This window comes from Mobula hypostoma, chromosome 27 (genome assembly GCF_963921235.1).
Source record: "Mobula hypostoma chromosome 27, sMobHyp1.1, whole genome shotgun sequence".
Taxonomy (NCBI): domain Eukaryota; kingdom Metazoa; phylum Chordata; class Chondrichthyes; order Myliobatiformes; family Myliobatidae; genus Mobula; species Mobula hypostoma.
The window spans coordinates 29,384,391-29,405,736 of NC_086123.1; the positions used below are offsets into that span (position 1 = coordinate 29,384,391).

At 41.0% G+C, this 21,346-nt stretch overlaps 1 protein-coding gene across 1 annotated transcript in view; it reads right to left on the reverse strand.

The window, feature by feature from the left end:
* Window positions 1-21,346, reverse strand: part of LOC134338450 (clustered mitochondria protein homolog) — a 97,786-nt gene that overhangs the window by 45,332 nt on the left and 31,108 nt on the right. Inside the window, exons 9-16 of the mRNA XM_063034268.1 lie at window positions 18,442-18,534; window positions 16,866-17,560; window positions 13,927-14,021; window positions 7,372-7,476; window positions 6,230-6,330; window positions 5,714-5,866; window positions 4,533-4,595; window positions 433-671 (exon numbers count right to left, since the gene is read on the reverse strand). Of these exons, the coding sequence (XP_062890338.1) occupies window positions 433-671; window positions 4,533-4,595; window positions 5,714-5,866; window positions 6,230-6,330; window positions 7,372-7,476; window positions 13,927-14,021; window positions 16,866-17,560; window positions 18,442-18,534 (1,544 nt within the window). The remainder of the gene's footprint in view (window positions 1-432; window positions 672-4,532; window positions 4,596-5,713; window positions 5,867-6,229; window positions 6,331-7,371; window positions 7,477-13,926; window positions 14,022-16,865; window positions 17,561-18,441; window positions 18,535-21,346) is intronic.

Sequence of the window (21,346 nt, forward strand, 5' to 3'; positions counted from 1 at the left end):
ACTGGTGGATTTTGTTCCCAGCCTTTACTGTTGTATATGGAGATGACTGGTCTAAGTAGACAGGGATCCTTTAACTCAGAAATTTTACTAGCTGGCTTGCGGGAAAGATGATCAAACATGGTAATATTATGCTTGTATTCATGAACAAGTTCAAACTTCTGCAATACTCATCTACACTTCCAAACAGGGATCAACATCTCTCCAAAACCAGGGTTAATTAGGAAAATGTCCAGGGTCTTGAAGATTGACTCTCTTCCCTTCTTTAGCTAGTCCATCCCCCTGAATCACACAGTTGTGGTGGAAGTTCAAGATGCTCAGCAAAGTTGTCCCACCCCATACATCAATAAACCAAGCCTTAGCAAAAATTGCTTCTCCTATAACAATGGCTGATGGAGAAGGCAGCCAAAGGCAACTATTGATGCCATTACATACCAAGTCAAGGCGTAGTCAAAGCTTTCAACAGCTTCAGTGTTAATCTGTTTCCACAGCTCTGTAGGAGTCAGGCTAGCCCATGCCACATCGCTCCCAGCAATCCGCATCTTGCGCTTGTTTTTTTTCTTGCGTGATGCAAGCTCGCCCGGAAGCAGGTGTGTAACACCATTGGAGTAGGAGCTCAAAAAACAATTAAGGAAGTGACTAATGGCAGATGAAAGAGCTGATAACTCCACGCTCTGTAAGAAAAGTAAAAGTAAACACAATTAGGTGAACTTCCATTGACTGAAAAGAATAAATCAGAATCAACATAGGTTTTTGTAGATCAATCCAGGTAAACCCCCTTCTCTTACCCTAAGCCTGGAACCCTGCAGATACTTTACTTTTAAGTATCAATACAGTTGATTCCTTTTCAAAAAGCCACAACTTCCAGTGAATCCCTGATACAATGAGATGCAAAAAGATTCAACCTCATGTCACCCTTCATCTTACATGTTAAATCTATATCCTGCAAATGGTGACCTCTCATTTAATGAGAATAGATTCTCTGGCCTTTCTGAACTCTGAATCTCTCTCACAACTTTCTCTTCTCCAAGACCAATCAGCCCAGCTTTTTACCATATCCTTTGTCCTGGTCATCTTCAATCTCTCACTGCTGCAGTTGGAGGTTTCCACCTGCTTCAAAAGGGCGACAATCATACCAGTGCCCAAGAAGAGGAAGGTGAGCTGCCTCGATGACCGCCTCCCAATGGCACTCGCGTCTACGTTGACGAAGTGCTTGAGAGGTTGGTCACAGCTACAATCAACTCCTGCAGAAGCAAGGACCTGGGGGCACTGCGATTTGCCTATTGTCACAATCGGTCTACAGCAGATGCAACCTCACTGGCTCTCCAATCGGCCTTGGATCACCTGGACAATAGTAATACTTACGTGAGGCTGCTGTTTATCAACTATAGCTCAGCATTCAAAGAGAAACTAATACCCTCAATTCTAATCAATGAACTTAAATACTTGAGCCTCTGTACCTCCCTCTGCAACAGGATCCTCAACTTTGTCACCAGGAAACCTCAATCTGTGCGGATCGGAAATAACATCTCTTCTTCACGACAAGCAACACTCGCCCACCTCAAGAGTGTGTGCTTAATCCACTACTCCACTCTCTGTACACCCACAAGTATGTGGCTAAGCACAGTTCAAATGCCATCTATAAACTTGCCAACAACACTGCTACTGTTGGCAGAATTTCGGATGGTGACGAGGTAACATACCGGAGCATGATAGATCAGCTGGTTGAGTGGTGCCACAACAACCACTTTGCACCCAACATCAGTAAGACCAGGGAACTGACTGTGGACTTCAGGAAGGGAAAGTCGAGGGAACACACACCAGTCCTCATCGAGGGATCAGCAGTGGGAAGGGTGAGCAGATTCGAGTGCCTGGGTGTCAACATCTCTGAAAATCTACCCTGGGCCCAACATATCGATGCAGTTACAAAGAAGGCACGATAGCAGTTACATTTCATTAGCAGTTTGAGGAGCCTTGGTGTGTCACCAAAGACACTCACAAGTTGTAAGCTCAGCCAGCTCCATTGTGGACACGGCCCTCCCCGGCACCGAGGACACCTTCAAATGGCAATGCCATCATGGAAGGCGGCACCCATCATTAAAGACCACCTTCACCCAGGACATGCTTTCTTCTCATTGCTAGCATCAGGGATGAAGTACGGGAGCTTGAAGCCACACTCAACACTTCAGGAGCAGTTTCTACCTCTCCACCATCAGATTCCTGAATGGACATTGAATCCATGAACACTACCTCATTTATTTTTTCTCCTCTCTTTTTGCACTACTTATATAATTTAATCTTTATATGTACGTTTACTTATTGTAGTTCATAGTTTTTTTCAGTCATGTATTGCAATGTACTGCTGGTACAGAACAACACATTCTTGACAAAAGCCAGTGATATTAAATCTGATTCTGAATGAAAACCCTCAACCTTGGAGCCTTCTTGGATTTCACATCCTAAAGTCTGGCCACCAGAATTGATTGCAACACATCTTCAGTAACAATGCAGTTTTAATTACTGGGTCAACAGCAAGAAGCCTCTACCATTAAGGGCAAGTTCAAATCCCACTATGGCAGCGAGGAATTTAAAATCAAGATCTAGTCTTGGTCTCTGTGAATCTGCTGAATTGTAGCAACAAACTGTGGTTCACTAATGTCCTTCAGGGGAAGAATAATCTGCAGTAGTTACCAAGTATAGCTAAATGCATCTCTGGACTCAATTGTGTCCAATTCTTAACTGGAGCAATCAATAAAAAAGTGGGTTAACCAGTGCTTTGTAAAAGGTTATAAAGGTTCAATATTACTCAGTACGCCCAGGATCGTATGCTTTCTGAATTGGCATGCCAGAATCACATGCATACATAGGTTTCCGAAACTCCTCTGAATTTGTAAGATTTTCCCATATTCCTACCAAATGAAATATACCATCCCACACTTCCCTGCATGAAATTTCATCTGCCACGTGTTTGACAGATAATTGAACCATAATGCCAACGAGTGATGCACTGCAATTAATTCTGGTGCCAGACTTCAGGATGTGAAAATCCAAGATGTGTTTTCTTAAAATTACCAAGACAATGTCTTAAATGAATGGATTTCCTATGACAAAACATCAGATAAACTAGTCTTACGTTACTGGAAGTTAGAGGTGTTAAATTAAACATAACATCCTGAGGGGTGATGTGGAGAGGATATTTCCTCTTGTGGGAGAGTCTAGAACTAGGAGTTACTGTTTAAAAAAAATAAGGTGTTATTCTTTTAAGCCCTCAAGGCACTTTCTTTCTCTCAGTGGGTCACGGGTCTTTAGAATTCGCCTCAAAGAAGTTTGGAAGCAGAGTTGTTGAAATTATTTTATTGCAGAGGTCGAAAGATACCCGATTAGCAAGAGGTTGAAAGGTTATTGTGTACTGATGGGAATGGGGCAGAGGCTAAAAATAAATCACCCATATCCTAAGGTGCAGTGCAGGCTCAAGGGATTGAATACCCTCCCCCCGCTTTAATTTGTTATGTTTGTCAGAAGAACAGATGTTGAGTTATGATTCAGTCCACAACTTACTCAACAAACTGATGCAGCATTTTCAACACAGCCAATGCATTTCACAGAAGCGTCATCAAAAAGAAAGCAACATAATCCAAACAAACTGTTTAAACATAAATTAACCAGAATAAAATGCCTGGGATAAAGCACCTTGCCTTGTCCATTTTTCTGCTGTACGAGGAGATTGTCCTGTGCAATTGCTTCACCCTTTTGAAGCTTCCCAATATCGAGTTAAAATTTCATAAATATTAGTTTTAATTACAAACACAAGAAAGTCTGTGGATCCTGGCACACTTTGGCAGAGGGGCAAGAAATTCAATCTTATTTATGCCTGTTCCATGAGATTTTCATCCATCTCATTTCCCAACAATGCATCTTGCTGGACACATGCCTGATACAATTGAAACTAAAGCAACAAACACAAAATACTGGAGGAACTCAGCAGGTCAGGCAGCATCAATGGAAATGAATAAACAGTCAACGTTTTGGGCCAAAATTCTTCTTCAATCTCAGCCCAAAACTTCGACCACTTACCCTTTTCCATAGATGCTTCCTGACCTGCTGAGTTCCTCAACATTTTGAGAGTGTTGCTTTAGTTTCAATTGTATCAGATGTGTATCCAACAAGATGCATTGTTGGGAATTGAGATAGATGAAAATCTCATGGAACAGGCATAAATAAGATTGAATTTCTTGCCCCTCTGCCAAAGTATGCTAGATCATCTTCAGTTTAACAAAGGGTAATAATTTGTAGCAGATCTCCCTCACAAACTTTACAATATATAAATAATGGGACAGTACTGAAGGAATTGAGAAAGGCCAAGTTGAAACCCATGGGGTCATCACCACTGAAACTGACTAAAAGTAGCTAATTCTGCACAGAACATCAATGAAATGTGGGACATTCCCATTGTGTTGTTCAAGTGCATGAATTGTAAAATGCATTAGTTATGGTTACTGAAGCCAATGAGTGTACTCAATGATCAGAGCTGTTACCTGCAGGTAGAGGACTACAATATGCTTTGCCGCTCGGGTGATGATTTCACTGATCAGCAGTCTCTGCAGAAATGCAAAACAATTTTAAACAAAGACCACCTACTCAAAGTCTATCAATTATACTACTAAATTTTGAATATGGAAATCTAGAGATAGCTATGTGTTTCATTACCAATCACCTTCTTCCCAACATAAAATAATGGATAGCTGTGAAACATCCACATGTTTTCATGTACATTTTGAGTAAATATCGGCACATTTTATTACAACTCCTTATTTGTTACCATCCACTTATGATCATAAATGTTTATTATTTTTAAAGATGTTTTTGGATACTGCCTGAGTGTCTTCTCATTATGTGTACGTGTAGCACAACCAGACCTAACATGGTCCACAAGTGTGTACATCTAGGAATACCGTGGTCAATTTCAGGGCTTCAGCAAAACTATTGAATGTAAGGACATTAGAAATAGGAGCAGGAGTAGGTTGGCTGGTAAGCCTGTGCCGCCATTCAATACGAGGGGTGATTGATAAGTTCGTGGCCTAAGGTAGAGGGAGATGAGTTATACAGCTCTCATTACATGCACGCGCAGTTCAACTCTGAGTGATTATGCAGAAAGTTGTAAGTTAATAACTCATCGCCGTCTACCTTAGGCCACGAACTTATCAATCACCCCTGCTGTGGACCACTTTCTGAAGGTCCAAGACGTCGACTTCTACAAAGAAGGGATCCGTATGCTCCACGACCGCTGGACTAAGTGTGTAAATGTAGGAGGGGACTATGTTGAAAAATAAATGTGCTAGGTTTTCTAAAATTGACTCCTTCTACCTTAGGCCACGAACTTATCAATCACCCCTCGTTAGATCATGGCTGATCTGGCCATAGACTTATCCCCACCTACCTCTAGCAATGAAGGCCAACATCCCATTTGCCTTCTTGATAGCCTGCTGCACCTGCAAACCAACCTTTTGTGATTCATGCACACAAACACTCCCAAGTCCCTCTGCACAGCGGCGTGCTGCTATTTTTTAACCATTTAAATAATACTGAGCATCAACCAACTGGAATTCTTTGCAATGCATGACTGAGTGCCTTAGGGAGAACCTTTAATTAATATAATCATTTACTGGTTCTGTAATCAGACCCCTCCCTTGAAACAATCTCTTACTTGAATACCTACCGAGATATGTTCTAAATACTGCTTGTTTTTTGACTGGCTTATCTGCTGTGTTATTTTACCAATGTATCGAATATTAATTCCATATTTGTGCAGAGCATCAGTCATTGTGGCACTGTCTGCAGGTACAACGACATGACTCTCACAGTCTTTGATCTGGAAATCAAAAGGAGGGAGATGAAGCAAGTCTGTGCAGTAGACATCATCCAACATCCACAGCTCTAATATCTGCTCTGAACCCATGGTGATAAGTATGATGAATCCAAAGAACTATGTTAAACATGTCCCTCAACCCTTCCTTGACATTTCTCATGCTAACAAGTAGCTACTCTTGGTTATTCATTCACAACCAATGATCTAAATATCAACACTCAACACTGAATTTCCCTTCACCTCTGATAAATTAGCTTTAACTATTTCTATGTGGCACAGATGTTGATATTTTCTCATCACAGAATTCATCCTTACAAATCTACATAATACTTTAAATCCCTGAACTTTTTCCATATAGTCACTTACAAAATTGGGAATCTGTACAGACACAATGAAGGCTGCAATATCCCTCATCAATCGCTTCTGAAGCTGCAGAGCTTCCTGTTCAGACTCATGAAATCTTATATCTGCAACAAAAAAAAAAATTCAATTCTAATTTAAATGCCATCAAAGCAAGTCACCTAAAAAACTCACCAACTGCTACATGATGCACAAGCAACTTAAAACGCTTTCAACAGTTCCATCATGCTCAAAAGCCATTACTTTCATTTCAGATAAATAGCATTTGTGAAAGCAATGCCCACTTGGCAAATCAAATCTATTTTATGATCAATGTGCAATGGAGACTGGTATAATGCAAATTGTCGAATCAATGGAAAGTTAGAGCCTCAGTATCAGTAACAAGAGGAAGAAAAAAAAAGTAACATCATGAAAGATCCCACCCACCCTGCTATCCATCATGGACTGTTTGCCCCATTCGCTTCAGGGAGGAGACTGCATAGCGTCTATGCCAGGACCACCAGACTCAAAGGCAGTTACTTCCCCAAGCAGCAAGGCTGATCATCAACTTCTCCCACTAGCCTGCCCCTCATCACTCTGCTTTATCATTTCCTGTTGGCCACCTTATGCACAGGCACTCCTGTGCCTAGTGTTATTTTATGGACTTACAATCAATGTATACAAGCTAGTTATGTACTTACTGTATATTTACTGTTTTTTTTGTATTTTTGTATTGGAGTAACAATTATTTCATTAGTCTTTACACTTGTTTACTGGAAATGGCATTAAACAATCTTAAACTTAAGTGCAGTTGTTCTTATCCCTTTTTGAGCTTTGTGGTGCGTCAGACAGCATTTCTTGCCGTTCCTTTAGCATTTGCCTGTTTTCTTTTTCTGAAGCCGAGTTGCTAGTTCGACACTCAACCCAGCACAGATGGAAAGTGTGCGAGCAGCCAGCCGGATTCGAACCCAGGACCACTCGCCTCAAAGTCTAGTGTGGATGCCACTCCACCACCAGCCGGTTAAAACTTAACTGCAAGTAACTTCCATATTGCAGTCCTTTATGTAACAGAAATTCACTCTTACAGAATTTACAAACAATACCCAAAATTTAAATAAATAAACATGATTTTAGTAATAAATTATTTTAGCTCAAATACTGCTCATTACCTGGGCAATACACATTGAGATTGAACCGAATGTCAAAGACACTTTCACTGATGGAGCCCACCTCTTGACATATGGCCTTCATCTCTTCAGCATCTCTTATATAGTCTATGGGGAAAGGAAAAGAAAGTAACCTAACTGTTGTACAAGTTAGAAGGAGGGCATCGGGTACTAGGATACCCAATACATCTCCAAAAAAATTCCAAACAAAATTGAAATACAAATTGAGCGTAGATCAGAAAAGCTCAAGTACTGGGCACACTGGCAAATGTCTTCTCTACTTTCCCTCTGCTCATTTATCAATGTGACGGTTTAATTAAAAGATTGCAAAGAAAACATTATATTAAAAAATGCCCTGTAATATTGATTTCAAAGCAGGATCAGATTGCAAGTGACAGATTTTCCCCCCAATTAATTAGTGCACAAGTCCAATGCCAATGCCTCAGGTACAGACAGCTGAATAACTGAATGCTGAAACACGTATATATGGGCTTGCCAATTCTGGCAGAATGCATTCTTCAATCATTTCCCGTTTCCAACTATCCCATCTCATTCAACCATGTCTGCTCTCTAGATGAAATTATTTTTTTTTTTAATCAACAATAAGAAATTTTCAACAAAAAAAATCAGTTATTTTGAAATCCTCCAAAAGACTTTTCTCTTCGATTATTCATAGCACCCTCCAGAAAAAGTCTCTTTTATTCCCAAGATTTCAGAGGAAGATTGGCAACTGCCCGCTCAATTTTTTATATGCCTGTGTGTATATATATGTATATATTAGTTGTAGCAATTAGGAAGGTGCCGATGATATTGACAGCTGATGTCCTTTGTATATACAGTATGATTAAGTTAAATGTGGCTGGAAATTAAACTGAATAAATTCAAGTTAAGGTTTCACCTACAATACTAACATTCCCTCTCAGAATAGGCCAATTTTAACCCCGAGTAGCAGCACATATGCTGCAGGAAGCCTCAAAATGGCAATATTAGTGTTTATTTTGTGCAAGTTTCATTTATTTTCTGCAATTCTATCCGTACATTCTATTTTATTTGCCCGGCTGTGTGATGAACTGAGGCTGTGGCCCTGCTCCAGCTGCTCTGGGCTTCATGTCTATGGACCTCAATTTCATTCTACATGCTGTTGCTTGGTTTTACTGTTTGCACAATTTGTTTTCGCTCTCTCTGCGCATTGGGTGTTGGTCTTTTTAAAAAAATTTGGGTCCTTTCGCTATTCTTGTTCTGTCGCTGCCTGTAAGCAGACGAATCTCCAGGTTGTATAATTTCCCCTCAGTCTCACAGATTTTTGTTCTGAACTACCCATACTTCAAAGTAGTTGCTTCAGAACCAGGGACACAGATCCATTTGTCATTTCCGAATGTACAACATAAATATCGGAGTTAAGTATAATCTTTTCTGTTATGATGATTAACAGAGCATACTGAACTAAATTGGGCCAGCTAATATGAACCTCCAGAGTAGTCCACTCTGACGCATGGCACGCAAACCCAAAGTCCAAGCTGACTTGTAGGTCATTTCATTGTGTACTCTACCATTGCACTCGTCATTGGGGAGCAATAACTCTCTAACAAAAGGATCCAAAAGCTCTTTGCATCCAACCTTCAACTCTGTGCAAGGACTGGTGTAGGAACTGCAGCTCACATTTATTAGAATGAGGCTGCTGGCAATAAAAGTTCTTCAATCTTTTAAATTCCTTGTCGAATGTTGAAAGGCCTCGATAGAGTGGATGCTTCCTATAGTGGGAGAGTCTAAGACCAGAGGACACAGCCTCAGAATAAAGGGACATGAGAGGGGGAAGAATTTCTTTAGCCAGAGAGTGGTGAATCTGTGGAATTCATTGCCACAGGCAACTGTGGAGGACAAGCCTTTATGCATATTTAAGGCGGAGGTTGATAGATTCTTGATTAATCAGGGCATGAAGGGATACGGGGAGAAGGCAGGAAATTGAAGCCGAGAGAACAAAATTGGATCAGCCATGATGAATTGGAAGAGCAGCCTGGATAGGCCAAATGGCCTAATTCTGCTCCTATATCTTACGGACTTGTTAGTGTTTTATTTTATTAAGTTATTTTTTGATTTTTTTACAAGTATGTTTTAATAGTTTTTAAATATCTATCAGTGACATTTAAAACCCTCCAAGTCTTTGACAATTGGAACTGAGCCCTTGGATAATTGCCTGATGTCAATCAGGACCTTGCTGAATGCTATTGCACACACAGGGTCAGTTCCCCCATTGTTCTGCATCCAGAGAAGTAGATGTAGGCAGATAGGGAATACAGACAGAGAGCACAGTTCAGAGTTTTGGTGCTTTATCCATCAAATTACATCAGTGCGTTTTTCACTTTCCATTTGCAAAGTTTGCCAAGACGCATTGGCTAAATGAAACATAGCCAAGCATGATATTATTGAAAATACATAGTGCCCTTCATATCTGTACCACCTCCTCATTCAAAAGAAAAGACTTGTATTCAATTAATGGTGATTTCAAATTTATTTATTTACTGAGATACAGTGTGAAGTAGACCCTTCTATCCCTTTGAGTCATGCACCCACCAATTTAACGCTAGCCCAATCATGGGACAATTTACAATGACCAATTAACCTACCAAGTGGTAGGTCTTTGGACTGTGGGAAGAAACCGGAGCACCTGGAGGAAACCCACACAGCCACAGGGAGAGCGTGCAAACTCCTTACAGGCAGTGTTGGGAATTGAACCCAGGTTGCCTAGACCGTAAAGCGCTGTGCTAACCACTATGCTACCGTGTCGCAATGCGTCCACAAGTAATATCATGGCCATTCGCCTAAAAAGGAACGGTTCATTTCATAACAAGTACTCTGAACTGGCAACTGAGGCTGCCCAGAACGGCTGGAAGACCAAGATTTTCCCTGTAGAAGTGGGATGCAGGGGATTCGTTGTTACATCTATGACCAGTCTATTGAAGGGGGGGGGTGAGGGGTCACTCCCTCCAACAAGCAATCAAGTCCTTGTCCAATGCAGCAGAAGAAAGCAGCAACTGGATTACAACTGGGCTGCAAGATGAAGACAGGAGGGTATGGAACTGAGGGGAGTATATCTGGGACGCCAGGTAGCACCGTTGAGCCCTCTGGAGACGTTGTGGGCTCATCAACGAAACGTCAAAGAAGGAGGGTGCCCACCTGATGACCCCGATGACGAACCTACCCTCCTTGTCACCAATCCAAGCCCACTGCCAACACACAGAGTGCCGGCTTACAATAGGGATTGAAACATTAAGTCCTAGTACCTCTACTGATAGCCTCTGCTTTCAAGTTGACGATTACATTGATAACCACCAGGGAAAACAGAATTATCCACAACAGCCCCAGCTACAGATTTCATTGAGAGAAAGCTCCCAGTGCAGTAAACTGTTGTGGTTAGTTATTGACTAGTGATCCAGAGACCATGACTAATAAGCCAGACAGACGAGTTTAAATTCCATCATAGCATCTGTGAAATTTCAGTTAATAGTATGGGATTTAAGAGGAGAAATGTCCTAGCACACAAATATTAAAACTTGTAAGTTTCACAGGTATCCATTAGAGGTGGAAATTTCTCATTTCTATCTTGGTGGTTTAGCAAGAACATTTGGTTCAAAAGTAATTAGAGTTGGGCGATAAAGACCGAGCTTTCTAGTGTCAACCTCATCCTGAAATAAATAAAAACCCTGCTCCCTTAGCTTCAACTTGTTATTCTTCAACTTCAAGCTTCAGTTAGAATCTGAAACATGAATAAAAGCTTGGATACAACGGGATAAGTATACACAGTAGGCACTTTCAACTATGCATAATGGTTATGACCACCATTTGAAAGTTACATTCCATAGAATGTAGCAGCTTTTAGTTTGTGTTCTTACCATTCATGAGTGACTGCAAGAGTATGTAATTAAACTAAAAGCTGCTAAAATTAAACTAGAAGATCCTTTGGTTGGCAGGATGGAGATACATCTCTACCAAAGGAGGTGTAGGGTGCTCCTTCCCTCCACTAGCCTGAAGGTCACCCTTGGGTAAGGTGTAGCACCGGCTCAGCCCCCTGATCAGGGTCACGTGAAGCCATGGGAGCAGGTGGTGGATGGCCTTATGAGCAGCTGGTGCATATCACAAGTCCTGGTTATGCAACCATGGACGCCAGGCAGACAATCTCTGCAGAGTATTGATAATGGCTGGGGTCACCCATCTTGTAAATACACTGCCCAGAAGGCGGCAATGGCAAACCACATCTGCAGAAAAATTGGCTAAGAACAATCATGGTCATGGAAAGACCATGATTGGCCATGTCATACGACATGGCACATAATGAATGAGCGAAGTGAAAAAGGGAACAGTAACATTATGCCATCATGGCGAACAGACTCAGTGGGCCAAATGGCCTGATTTTGCTCCTATATCTTATCAGCTTATAATGGCATTGATGAGGACACATTGCATCATGACTGAAAAATACACTGATAATACCTTTAGAGTTCCCTTAAAGGGTTAGTTTAAAAAAAAGTGTGCTTGCCTTCACAGGTTTTGGCACTGAATATAAAACCTGGAAAGTGATGCTGTAGCTCTATGAAAGTTTGGCAAGGGCACATTTGGAGTACAGTGCACTGTTCCTTGGCCACACTATACAAGGGATACTTTGGAGAAGGTGCAGAAGAGTTTAATCAGGGCATTGTTGTGATTGGAGTGTATAAGATTGGACAGGTTTGGATTGTTTTGGTTTAGACTGCTGGAGATTGAGGAATGACCGGATGAAGAGTTTTAAAAAAAGTTGTGACAGGCATAGATAGTGTACCTTTTCCCAAAGCAAATGGGTTAAACATTAGACAGCATAGCTGAGAGAAGGGAAGTTTAAAGATTTCAAGCCAAGTGCATAACACAGAGGGCAGTAGGTGCCTAGAACTCACTGCCAGAGTAAGTGGTAGAAACAGATATGATAGCAATGTTTAAGTGGTGCTCGGACAGAAATATAACCATGCAGGGAACTAGATCTTGTTCAAGGGATCAGGCAGATTGGATTTGTTTAGACTGGTACCAAGGTGGGACAAACAGCCTGTTCCATTGCTATGCTACGTACCAGTCTGGTTTCCTTCTGTGAACCTTGAAATTAAAAAAAGACATGTTCTGTTATTAATTAGATCAACAGTGGATGAGTTTAACCCAAAATCTGACTATTACTGCAAGCTGGAGAAATCAATGCTCATGCCGTCAGGTTTGAGCCTACCCGGACGGAATTTGAGGTGTTGCTCCTCCAAATTGAGAGTGGCGTCATCATGGCAGTAGAGACGGTCTTGGACCAAACTATGCCACAGTGGCAGAGTGGTTGGCACGATGCTATTACCGCTCGAGGTGTCGGAGTTCAGAGTCCTCCCTGTGGAATGCCAGGGTTTCCTCTGGGTGCTCTGGTTTCCTCCCAGAGTCCAAAGACGTCCCGGGTAGGTTAATAGGTCATTGTAAATTGTTCCGTGATTAGGTTAGGATTAAACTGGGGTTGCTGGGCAGCACGGCTCAGAAGGGCTGGAAAGGCCTACTCTATCCTAGATCTCCAAGTCAATCAATATTTCGGAATGGGAATGGGCAGTGGAATTAAAATGGTTGGCCACTGGTAAAGTTACAAAGGTGCTATGACTTTGCACCTTTTATCTACTTGCACTTTCTCTGTAACAGGATCACTTTATTGTGCACTGTAAAGCTTGTTTTACCTCACACCGTTGCAATGATTTGATCTGCATAGATGATATACAAGTTTGCACTGTCTTGCATGCCAACTAGGCAGGTTGTTTTAAACAACCTCAAAATTGCCATAGCTGTTATTCCACAGTGCAACAGAGATAGATAATTATTTTTCTATTATAAAAGTAAAATAAGAGCTTTCATTCTTTGTATTGCATTCACAATTTTTTTAAAAAAGTAAAATTAGCTGCTAATTTGTGCAGGGCAAGCTCCTGTACAAAGCAGGATAAATTATATTAATCCTTTCGAAGAGATAGGCATATTGACTAAGGCTGGACATTTTTTGTTCCCGTTTTGAATGGTTCCAAGCATCCGCTAAAGAGAGCAACAAAGCTTCAAGAAGTGAAACATTATTTATAGAGTAATATGTTGGCTCAAATTATGTTTTCTAGTGCTGGAATGGGACTTGAAATCATAACTTCGTCTCCAAGGAAAAAGTGCTATAATGCACTTTTGAGATCATGAGATCCGAGCCAATTATTCATCTGTGTATTCATATCTGACCAAATTATAAGAACTGCCATAAGTGCAGTGAATGAAAGTCATTCTGTGCCAGAATCTTCTGTCGCTATTCAATTTTTAATAATAAAAATTGGCCTTATCCAGGTGTTCTTTGTTGTACAAAATTGAATTTCAGTGCAGTATGCCAGAACCGTGACTTATGATCCTAAGACTCAGAACACTCTGGGATTCAGATTTCACTTGTATTTTCTCCTATTTTACATGTTGTCTGCTATCCACTCCACAATTCTCTCTACTACAGCCGAGGATACCTCATCCTTAACTATCTTTTGCAAGCACTCTTACCATAAGTCCTTATTGCGCTGTCGCCATCCTCCATTACACTCTTTCTGTCACTTCTGTACATTTTCTCCTTCAAGAGCTTTGAGAACTGCATGTGCCTAAAGTACGAAAGACAGTCAGACAAATGCACAAGCACATGCTGGTTAGCAATATCAGAGGCTTCTAAGTGCATCTTCAAGAAATAAAAATTCTCTGCTGGGATATACAATTTCAGCTCTTAAATAAACGTGCTGCAGAGGTATTGCAAGGGATAAGTTGCGCAATAATAAGTTTTAGGAACATATTTGCATGTGTCAAATCCACGTTTGTACTTCCACCAGCAAGAAATGCCAATTGGAAGACAAATGGTTTGTGCCAGCTGATAGAAGTGGAACCGAAGTCCACTTCTCCTTGTCTGTACCCAGCATCTCATTGCTTTGGCAGGCCATGGAAATATGATTACTCAGTAACTGACAGGCGGACAAGGGACCTGTAAGTTTTTCCTCACGTGACGCAATAAAATCATGTTCTAAATTCATCTCTCCCCAATTTTTGAATACATAGTAGTAAACTAAACGTAGCAGGAACTAAAATGCCAGTTTTCAAAGAGATTCATAAATTCTAAACTATATCTTCAAGGCTTCTGATCACAGTCAATATGAAACAGCCTGCTTACACTTAACCCAATTCCGCCAGAAATATCTCCCTTTATAACCAGCCAGGACTTGCTCTGAGGCTCTTGGTTTAAATTTTGCCTAACAATGCAAATCTTTTTTGCTTGCAGCCAGATTGTACATGCATGTTATGCTTCCAAATGAACTTGGGTTACCACACTCAGATTGTGGTTCACCACCACGGGGAAAGGAAAATGCTTGGAAAAGAAGAGGGTTAAGGAAAAAGAAAAAAAGGACTTTTCATAACCATGTGTGCTTGCATTCCCCCCACCCCCAGCTGTCAATTATTCAGCATTATAGACCACGTGGAGAAAAAGGCAAAACAAAACGTTATATGCAGTGCAAATCTGAAGATGGTGTAACATTTTAAACTGGCTTTGAAATCAGTGATCAGTGCTACAAGTATATTTCCTTGTGACAAAGCTAAGTTTAACAACAGACTCTATTCCAGCTCTTAAAACAATCTCATCAACCCCATTTCCTCAAGATCTCTAACAGGTCCATTAACTCCTCCCTGGTTCTCCTACAACCAATTTATGCTGGATAATTTATTACAGCCCATTTACCTACCAACTAGTGCACAGCTGGACTGTGGGTTGAAAGCAGGGCACCCTCAGGAATCCTTGCAGAACATGTAAGTGCCACACAAGTAACAGTTAAGTTCAGAAACAAACCTAGATCCTTGCAATTCTGTAATGCAAAGTCTTAAGATGAGCTGGCCAGTAATTAGCTTTGTCTTTATAGAAACTGCAGACTTGACACATCCAGCCTTGAATTCTACCCCACAACACATATGACCACTCAACAGGTGCATACACAGGTAGAATTGAAACTTGGGGCCATTTATCCAAAGTTACCTTTGCCAGATAGAGCAAGATGATGCAGATAAGAAGGTCCCAAATATTTGAAGAATAAATCAGAAATAAGAGAAAAAGAAGTGGAACCTATGTAATCTACATGTATTCTTTGAAATGAAGTATTAAAGAAAGCAGAAAAGAAACTCCCTCCAAAAAACAAAGCACAAGCAGTTGAGTTATCTGAAAATTTAAATATTGAAATGTGTTGATTTTTGGTTAGGCAAGATTATGAAAGTAGATAGAGATAAGATGTAATGGTTTGTTAAATTCATTCAAATCTGTAATGCATACATATTTGTATATATCTAAATCTAACTAGTAATAAGCAGTAGTTTCTAGTTGATCTGTTGGCTTTCAGACTGATGAAGTCCTCTCAGATCCAAAGCCGTTTTACCTCTGATGCAGGACCCAAAATGCTATCAATTTCAAAGGGATTCTAAATCGGCTCCAAGGGAAAAGAACATGCATTTCTTTCAACTATTGGCTGTAGATTAATATTATAATTATTTCTGATTATTCCCATTTTAGTTGCAGTGTTTCTAAAAAGTTATCTTTTTGAATGTCTGAATGAATAGACAATTGTAGAAACTGGAAGGCTCAACAACAATTCTGGCAGAAGGCAAAACTCGGTAGGACCTCTGCATCAGTTGGCTGTTCAGAGACCACTTCTTGTCTGCAGGGTGCAGAGAGCCAGTAAGCTGGACCCTTCACATCCAGTCCATGTGAGGGCAGGTAGCAACTAAACGTTAGTCCAACATTTTCCTTCCCGTAATAACTTGGACTCAGATTTATACACACACCATAACTTGTGTATTAAAGTCTGCTAACTGCCAAGAAACTGGGATGTGAATTGTGAATTGCAGATACATCTGCATATTAGACTAACAATTAGTGCATGCGAGCTCGATTTCAACATTTAAGAAAAGTTTGGATAGATACTTGGACGGTAGGCTTATGGAAGGCAGGTCGGAGCAGGCAGTTTAAATAGTTTCAGCATGGACTAGATGAGCCAAAGGGCCTGTTTCTGTGCTTGCACTTTTCTATGATGCCATGAAAAATGAAGTTCATCATGGAAAAATAAATAGATTTTATAAGAAACAATATCTAGGAAATACCTTAAAGGATAAGGTACAAGCCAAAAAAATGATTGCAAGAAACTTCATACACAGGCTGTTAAAAATAGTACTGCTGGAAGGAAAGGATGTAACATTAAAAATGCAGAATATAACACCGAGAGTTAAATAATTGCTTTATAAATATTTTTAAAGGATATTAGGAGATAAATAGTAAAGTGGCAGGAGAAAGAGGCTTATTGTTTTTTTCTGAAACAACGCAAAAGTACAGATTATACTGGCCAAAAGATTCAGTTCTCTGCTGGATAATACAGTGATCCCCCTACGCATTACTTTTAATTATATAGTATTTTCATTACTTGTGCTGGATGAAAGTCTCCACCAGTTCTGGCCGTAGACAGCAAAGCTTGTGTCGATACTCTTTTGGGAAACCCAAGCTTCGACATTCTTCATGCAACTCTTCCCCATCTATTGGCAGATAGTTCAGGTCCAGGGGGAATGTCCGGAATAAATCAAGAAGATAGCGTCTCCCGTCATTCCCCACGACTCCTTTGCAATCCACAGACGAGCACAGCATGATGGGCTGTTCCATTTCATTTAGAATCAGGTGTTTCTGGATCCGAAGGGGCTTGGAGGTCTTTAGCAAAAGGCCAACATACTCATGATCAGAAGTGACAGCTTTTCCAAAGTCAATTGATCCGTAAACCACATTCTGTTCTTGCTCCTGGTCCAGAATTCCAGGAATAATTGACTGCGCTATTACTCGGTAACCCCGGTAATCCACTATTACTGTCCCCAGTAGGTGCAAACTGTCCACGTTTAAATCACTATAAGCTTGTATCCCTTTCAAGTCATTGCTCGATGCAGCATAAGCAGCATAGTCCCCCCCGGACTCTCTGAAGTTGTCCCGGATGTCAAATCCAAAGCTGAAGAAAATGTTATTCCAGACGAACATCTGCATTTTGATGTAGTCTCCTGGATTGATGGCCACGATGCTCCCATCAACAACTGCCATTGCACCAGAGATAGCAGCTGCAACAAAATTACTGTTAACCTGGTCAGGAACAAAAAGGAACATCTGAATCAATTTCCACTTGGAGGAGAGCAAGGCTGAGGCACAGTATATAACACAAATTGAGCTTGCTGAGAGCCAGACACATAATGCACACAACTCACCTGCACATTCAGACACAAGCCTAAGCACTGCAGAAATGCAAAATGCACAATATGACTTACCAAAGTGAATATCATTTTAGTCAACCCTAAGTTTTGGTCGAAAAAGTTGAAAAGCAAGTTTTAGTTCAGTGGTATTTCTATAATTGCACACTTCAAAGTTGATTAGTCCTGACGTTGTATATCATAGCATACTTTACAAAGAGTGGATTGGAAGGTAGAAAGAAATAAGAGGTCAAGAAGTAGTTTCCACTTGGAGGACTACAACTTCTCCGCACAATTCAACTGGACATAGGTCATGCCAGAAATTACTTCCCATCACTCCAACCCAACGATCTCATCGATTTCCATCCCAAATCCAGAAATAGCACTTGTCATCGTTTGGTTAATTTCTGATAATACATTCATAGAACATACAGTGACAAGCCAAAGCATCCTGCTAGCCAGTAGCTCAACCCCACCTTTCAATGAGCATCAGGAATACTTAATCCTGTCGCACAGGATCTATGGAGGAATGTGTGCATTTTGTTCCTCAATTCCTGTTTGGATAAAGTTTACCCTACACTTCTCACACAAAAGAGAGACCATGCATATAATTGGAAATTAAATCTTAAACATAAATCTTCAATCAGGAAAGAAAGATGGAAAAAAGTAAAGATTTGAGTCACACAAAATGAGAGTAGGATTTTCCTGCACGTGCTTGCAGTGAAGTCCAGCAGAGATTTCTTATGAATTATTTGATCAGGTGTTTCTCTTGCTGACCTTGAAGATGGTTTGTTCCTTCAACAGTCGCTGCATTAGGTCCTGACTTGGCATTTCCCGTGATACCTGGAGCTCCTCATTCCAATCTCGAACCTTCAGAAAATATCAAGTCGTTCAATAAACCAACTGGACGCCAGGCAAACACAAGATTACCAACATTAAAATTTTTATATGTACAGAATATAATAATTTTACCATTATTGATGCCATCCAATCATGCCAGTCTAAAAATGTCAAGAATTCGCAGCCCGAATGCTGTGCTAAGAGAAATGAGCATAACAGTAACTCAATTCTCAGCTTTAATCTGCATTTCTGATTATTTCAAGTAATTTTGATATAATGACAGACATCAGGACTATGGAAAAGGTAGGAGAAATCAGATCAAAACAGTATCAATTTAGTGCCTTGGTCATGAAAGCAGATTTCTCGACACCTTAGTCCTAAAGATCTGACTCTGGCATTAGAAACTGTGCTGAAATCAAATTTGGCAAATACCCCAAAACAGGAATGGGAAAAGCCTGTAGAATACATGCAGCATATCATCGTCTTCTTTTTAAATTTACTTCTTAGCTTGTTCAGCACAACATTGTGGGCCAAAGAGCCTGTTCCTGTATTGTTCTAATGTTCTATGACTAAGATTGCGCCAATTCTGGGTCCAGTCACGGGATCATTCTTTATCCGATTTCAATTATTTGCCTGCTCTCCATACCATTAGTTACCAGGCTACATCAGGAGGAGCCCAATATCAAAAACAGCAAGCTTCATTTAAAAAAAAAACCTGTACTTTAATCATCATTACACGCCATATCGTACGACATGTTTGATCATGGTCTCACGACCCTGATTGCTCTGGGCAAATTTTCCTACAGAACTGGTTTGCCATTGCCTTCTTCTGGGTAGTGTCTTTACAAGATGGGTGACCCCAGCCATTATCAATACTCTGCAGAGATTGTCTGCCTGGCATCAGTGGTCGCATAACCAGGACTTGGTGATGTGCACCAGCTGCTCATACGATCATCCACCACCTCCTCCCCTGGCTTAAGGTGACAGATCGGTGGGGGTTGTGGACTAAACAGGTGCTACACCTTGCCCAAGGGTGATCTGCAGGCTAGTGGAGGGAAGGAGTGCCTTGCACCTCCTTTAGTAGAGATTTATGTCTACCATACCTCCCAACTTTAAAGAGAGGCATATTTTAATTGCAGCATATTGTACTAATTGTGGGCACGTGGTCAAGTGGTTAAGGCATTTGACTAGCGACCTGAAGGTCGTGAGTTCAAACCCTAGCCAAGGCAGCAAGTTGTGTCCTTGAGCAAGGCACTTAACCACACAGTGCCCTGCGACGACAGCGGTGCCAAGCTGTATCGGCCCTTGCCCTTCCCTTGGACAACATTGGTGTCATGGAGAGGGGAGACTTGCAGCATGGGCAACTGCCGGTCTTCCATACAACCTTGCCCAGGCCTGCGCCCTGGAGAGTGAAGACTTTCCAGGCACAGATCCATGGTCTCGCAAGACTAACGGATGCCTTTATATTATACTAGTTGATCTCTAAATGAATTTGAATTGGGCAAGTCTCAAGAACATTGCAATATCTGAGAGAAAGAGCTCCTTATGTTTTTTTTAAAATATAAAATTATTGAAGCTGATGGAAAATAGAAGAGTTGTACCCTAGCCACTTTAAGGAAGAATCTCCAGATTTATAGAAAATAAGAGTAGTAGGCTATGTAGCCCTTCGAGACTGCTCCTCTAATCAATATAGCCATGGCTAATCATCGAAATTTAGTATCCTCTTCCAGCTTTAATTGCTTTCTGTGGAAGGCAATTCCATTAATTTGCCACTCTATCGAAAAAGAGTGGTGAACTACCGGAAATGTTATTTGCATGTCCACCTTGTCTGAATTTCAAAAATGGACCACCTTTGACATTAAGACAACATTTGAAAATGTATGGCATCTAATTATGTTCCTAAGCACCACAACCTTCTCATTCAACTGCTTTATCAGTGTCTTCATTATCAAGGCCAGAGGTAGGGAAGCACACTGGCGATTACGGAATATTCAATTGCAAAATACATTCTGACAGGACTTTCATATGATGAAAGACTGGATCGACTAGGCTTATACTCTCTGGAATTTAGAAGATTGAGGGGGGATCTGATTGAAACGTATAACACTCTAAAGGGATTGGACAGGCTAGATGCAGGAAGATTACTCCCGATGTTGGGGAAGTCCAGAACGAGAGGTCACAGTTTGAGGATAAAGGGGAAGCCTTTTAGGACCAAGATGAGGAAAAACTTCTTCACACAGAGAGTGGTGAATCTGTGGAATTCTCTGCCACAGGAAACAGTTGAGGCCAGTTCATTGGCTATACTTAAGAGAGAGTTAGATATGACCTCTGTGGCTAAAGGAATTGATCGGGGGTATGGAGAAAAGGCAGGTACAGGGTTCTAAGTTGGATGATCAGCCATGATCGTACCGAATGGCGGTGCAGGCTCGAAGGGCCAAATGGCCTACTCCTGCACCTATTTTCTATGTTTCTATGTTTCAGGTAAGGAATGAGCCCACACCTGCACAGAACAAGAATGGGGCCAGAATTCAAAGGCTGACATAGAGCAGTACAGGAGCAGAGTCTTTAGCCCACTATGTTGTGCTGAACCAGCTAAAAAAAAAAACGAATCCCTCCTACCTACACAATGTTCATATTCCTCCAGCTTCCTTGCATCCATGTGCTTAGCCAAGTGTCTCTTAAAAGCCTCTAATGCACTTGTCTCGACCATCATACCAGGCAGTGCATTCCAGGGCATCCACGATTCTCAGAGGAAAGAACGTACCCCTCACATCCTCTTTGAAGCTCCCACCTGTCACCTTCAATGCATGCCCTCTGGTATTAGACATTTCCTCGTCCACTC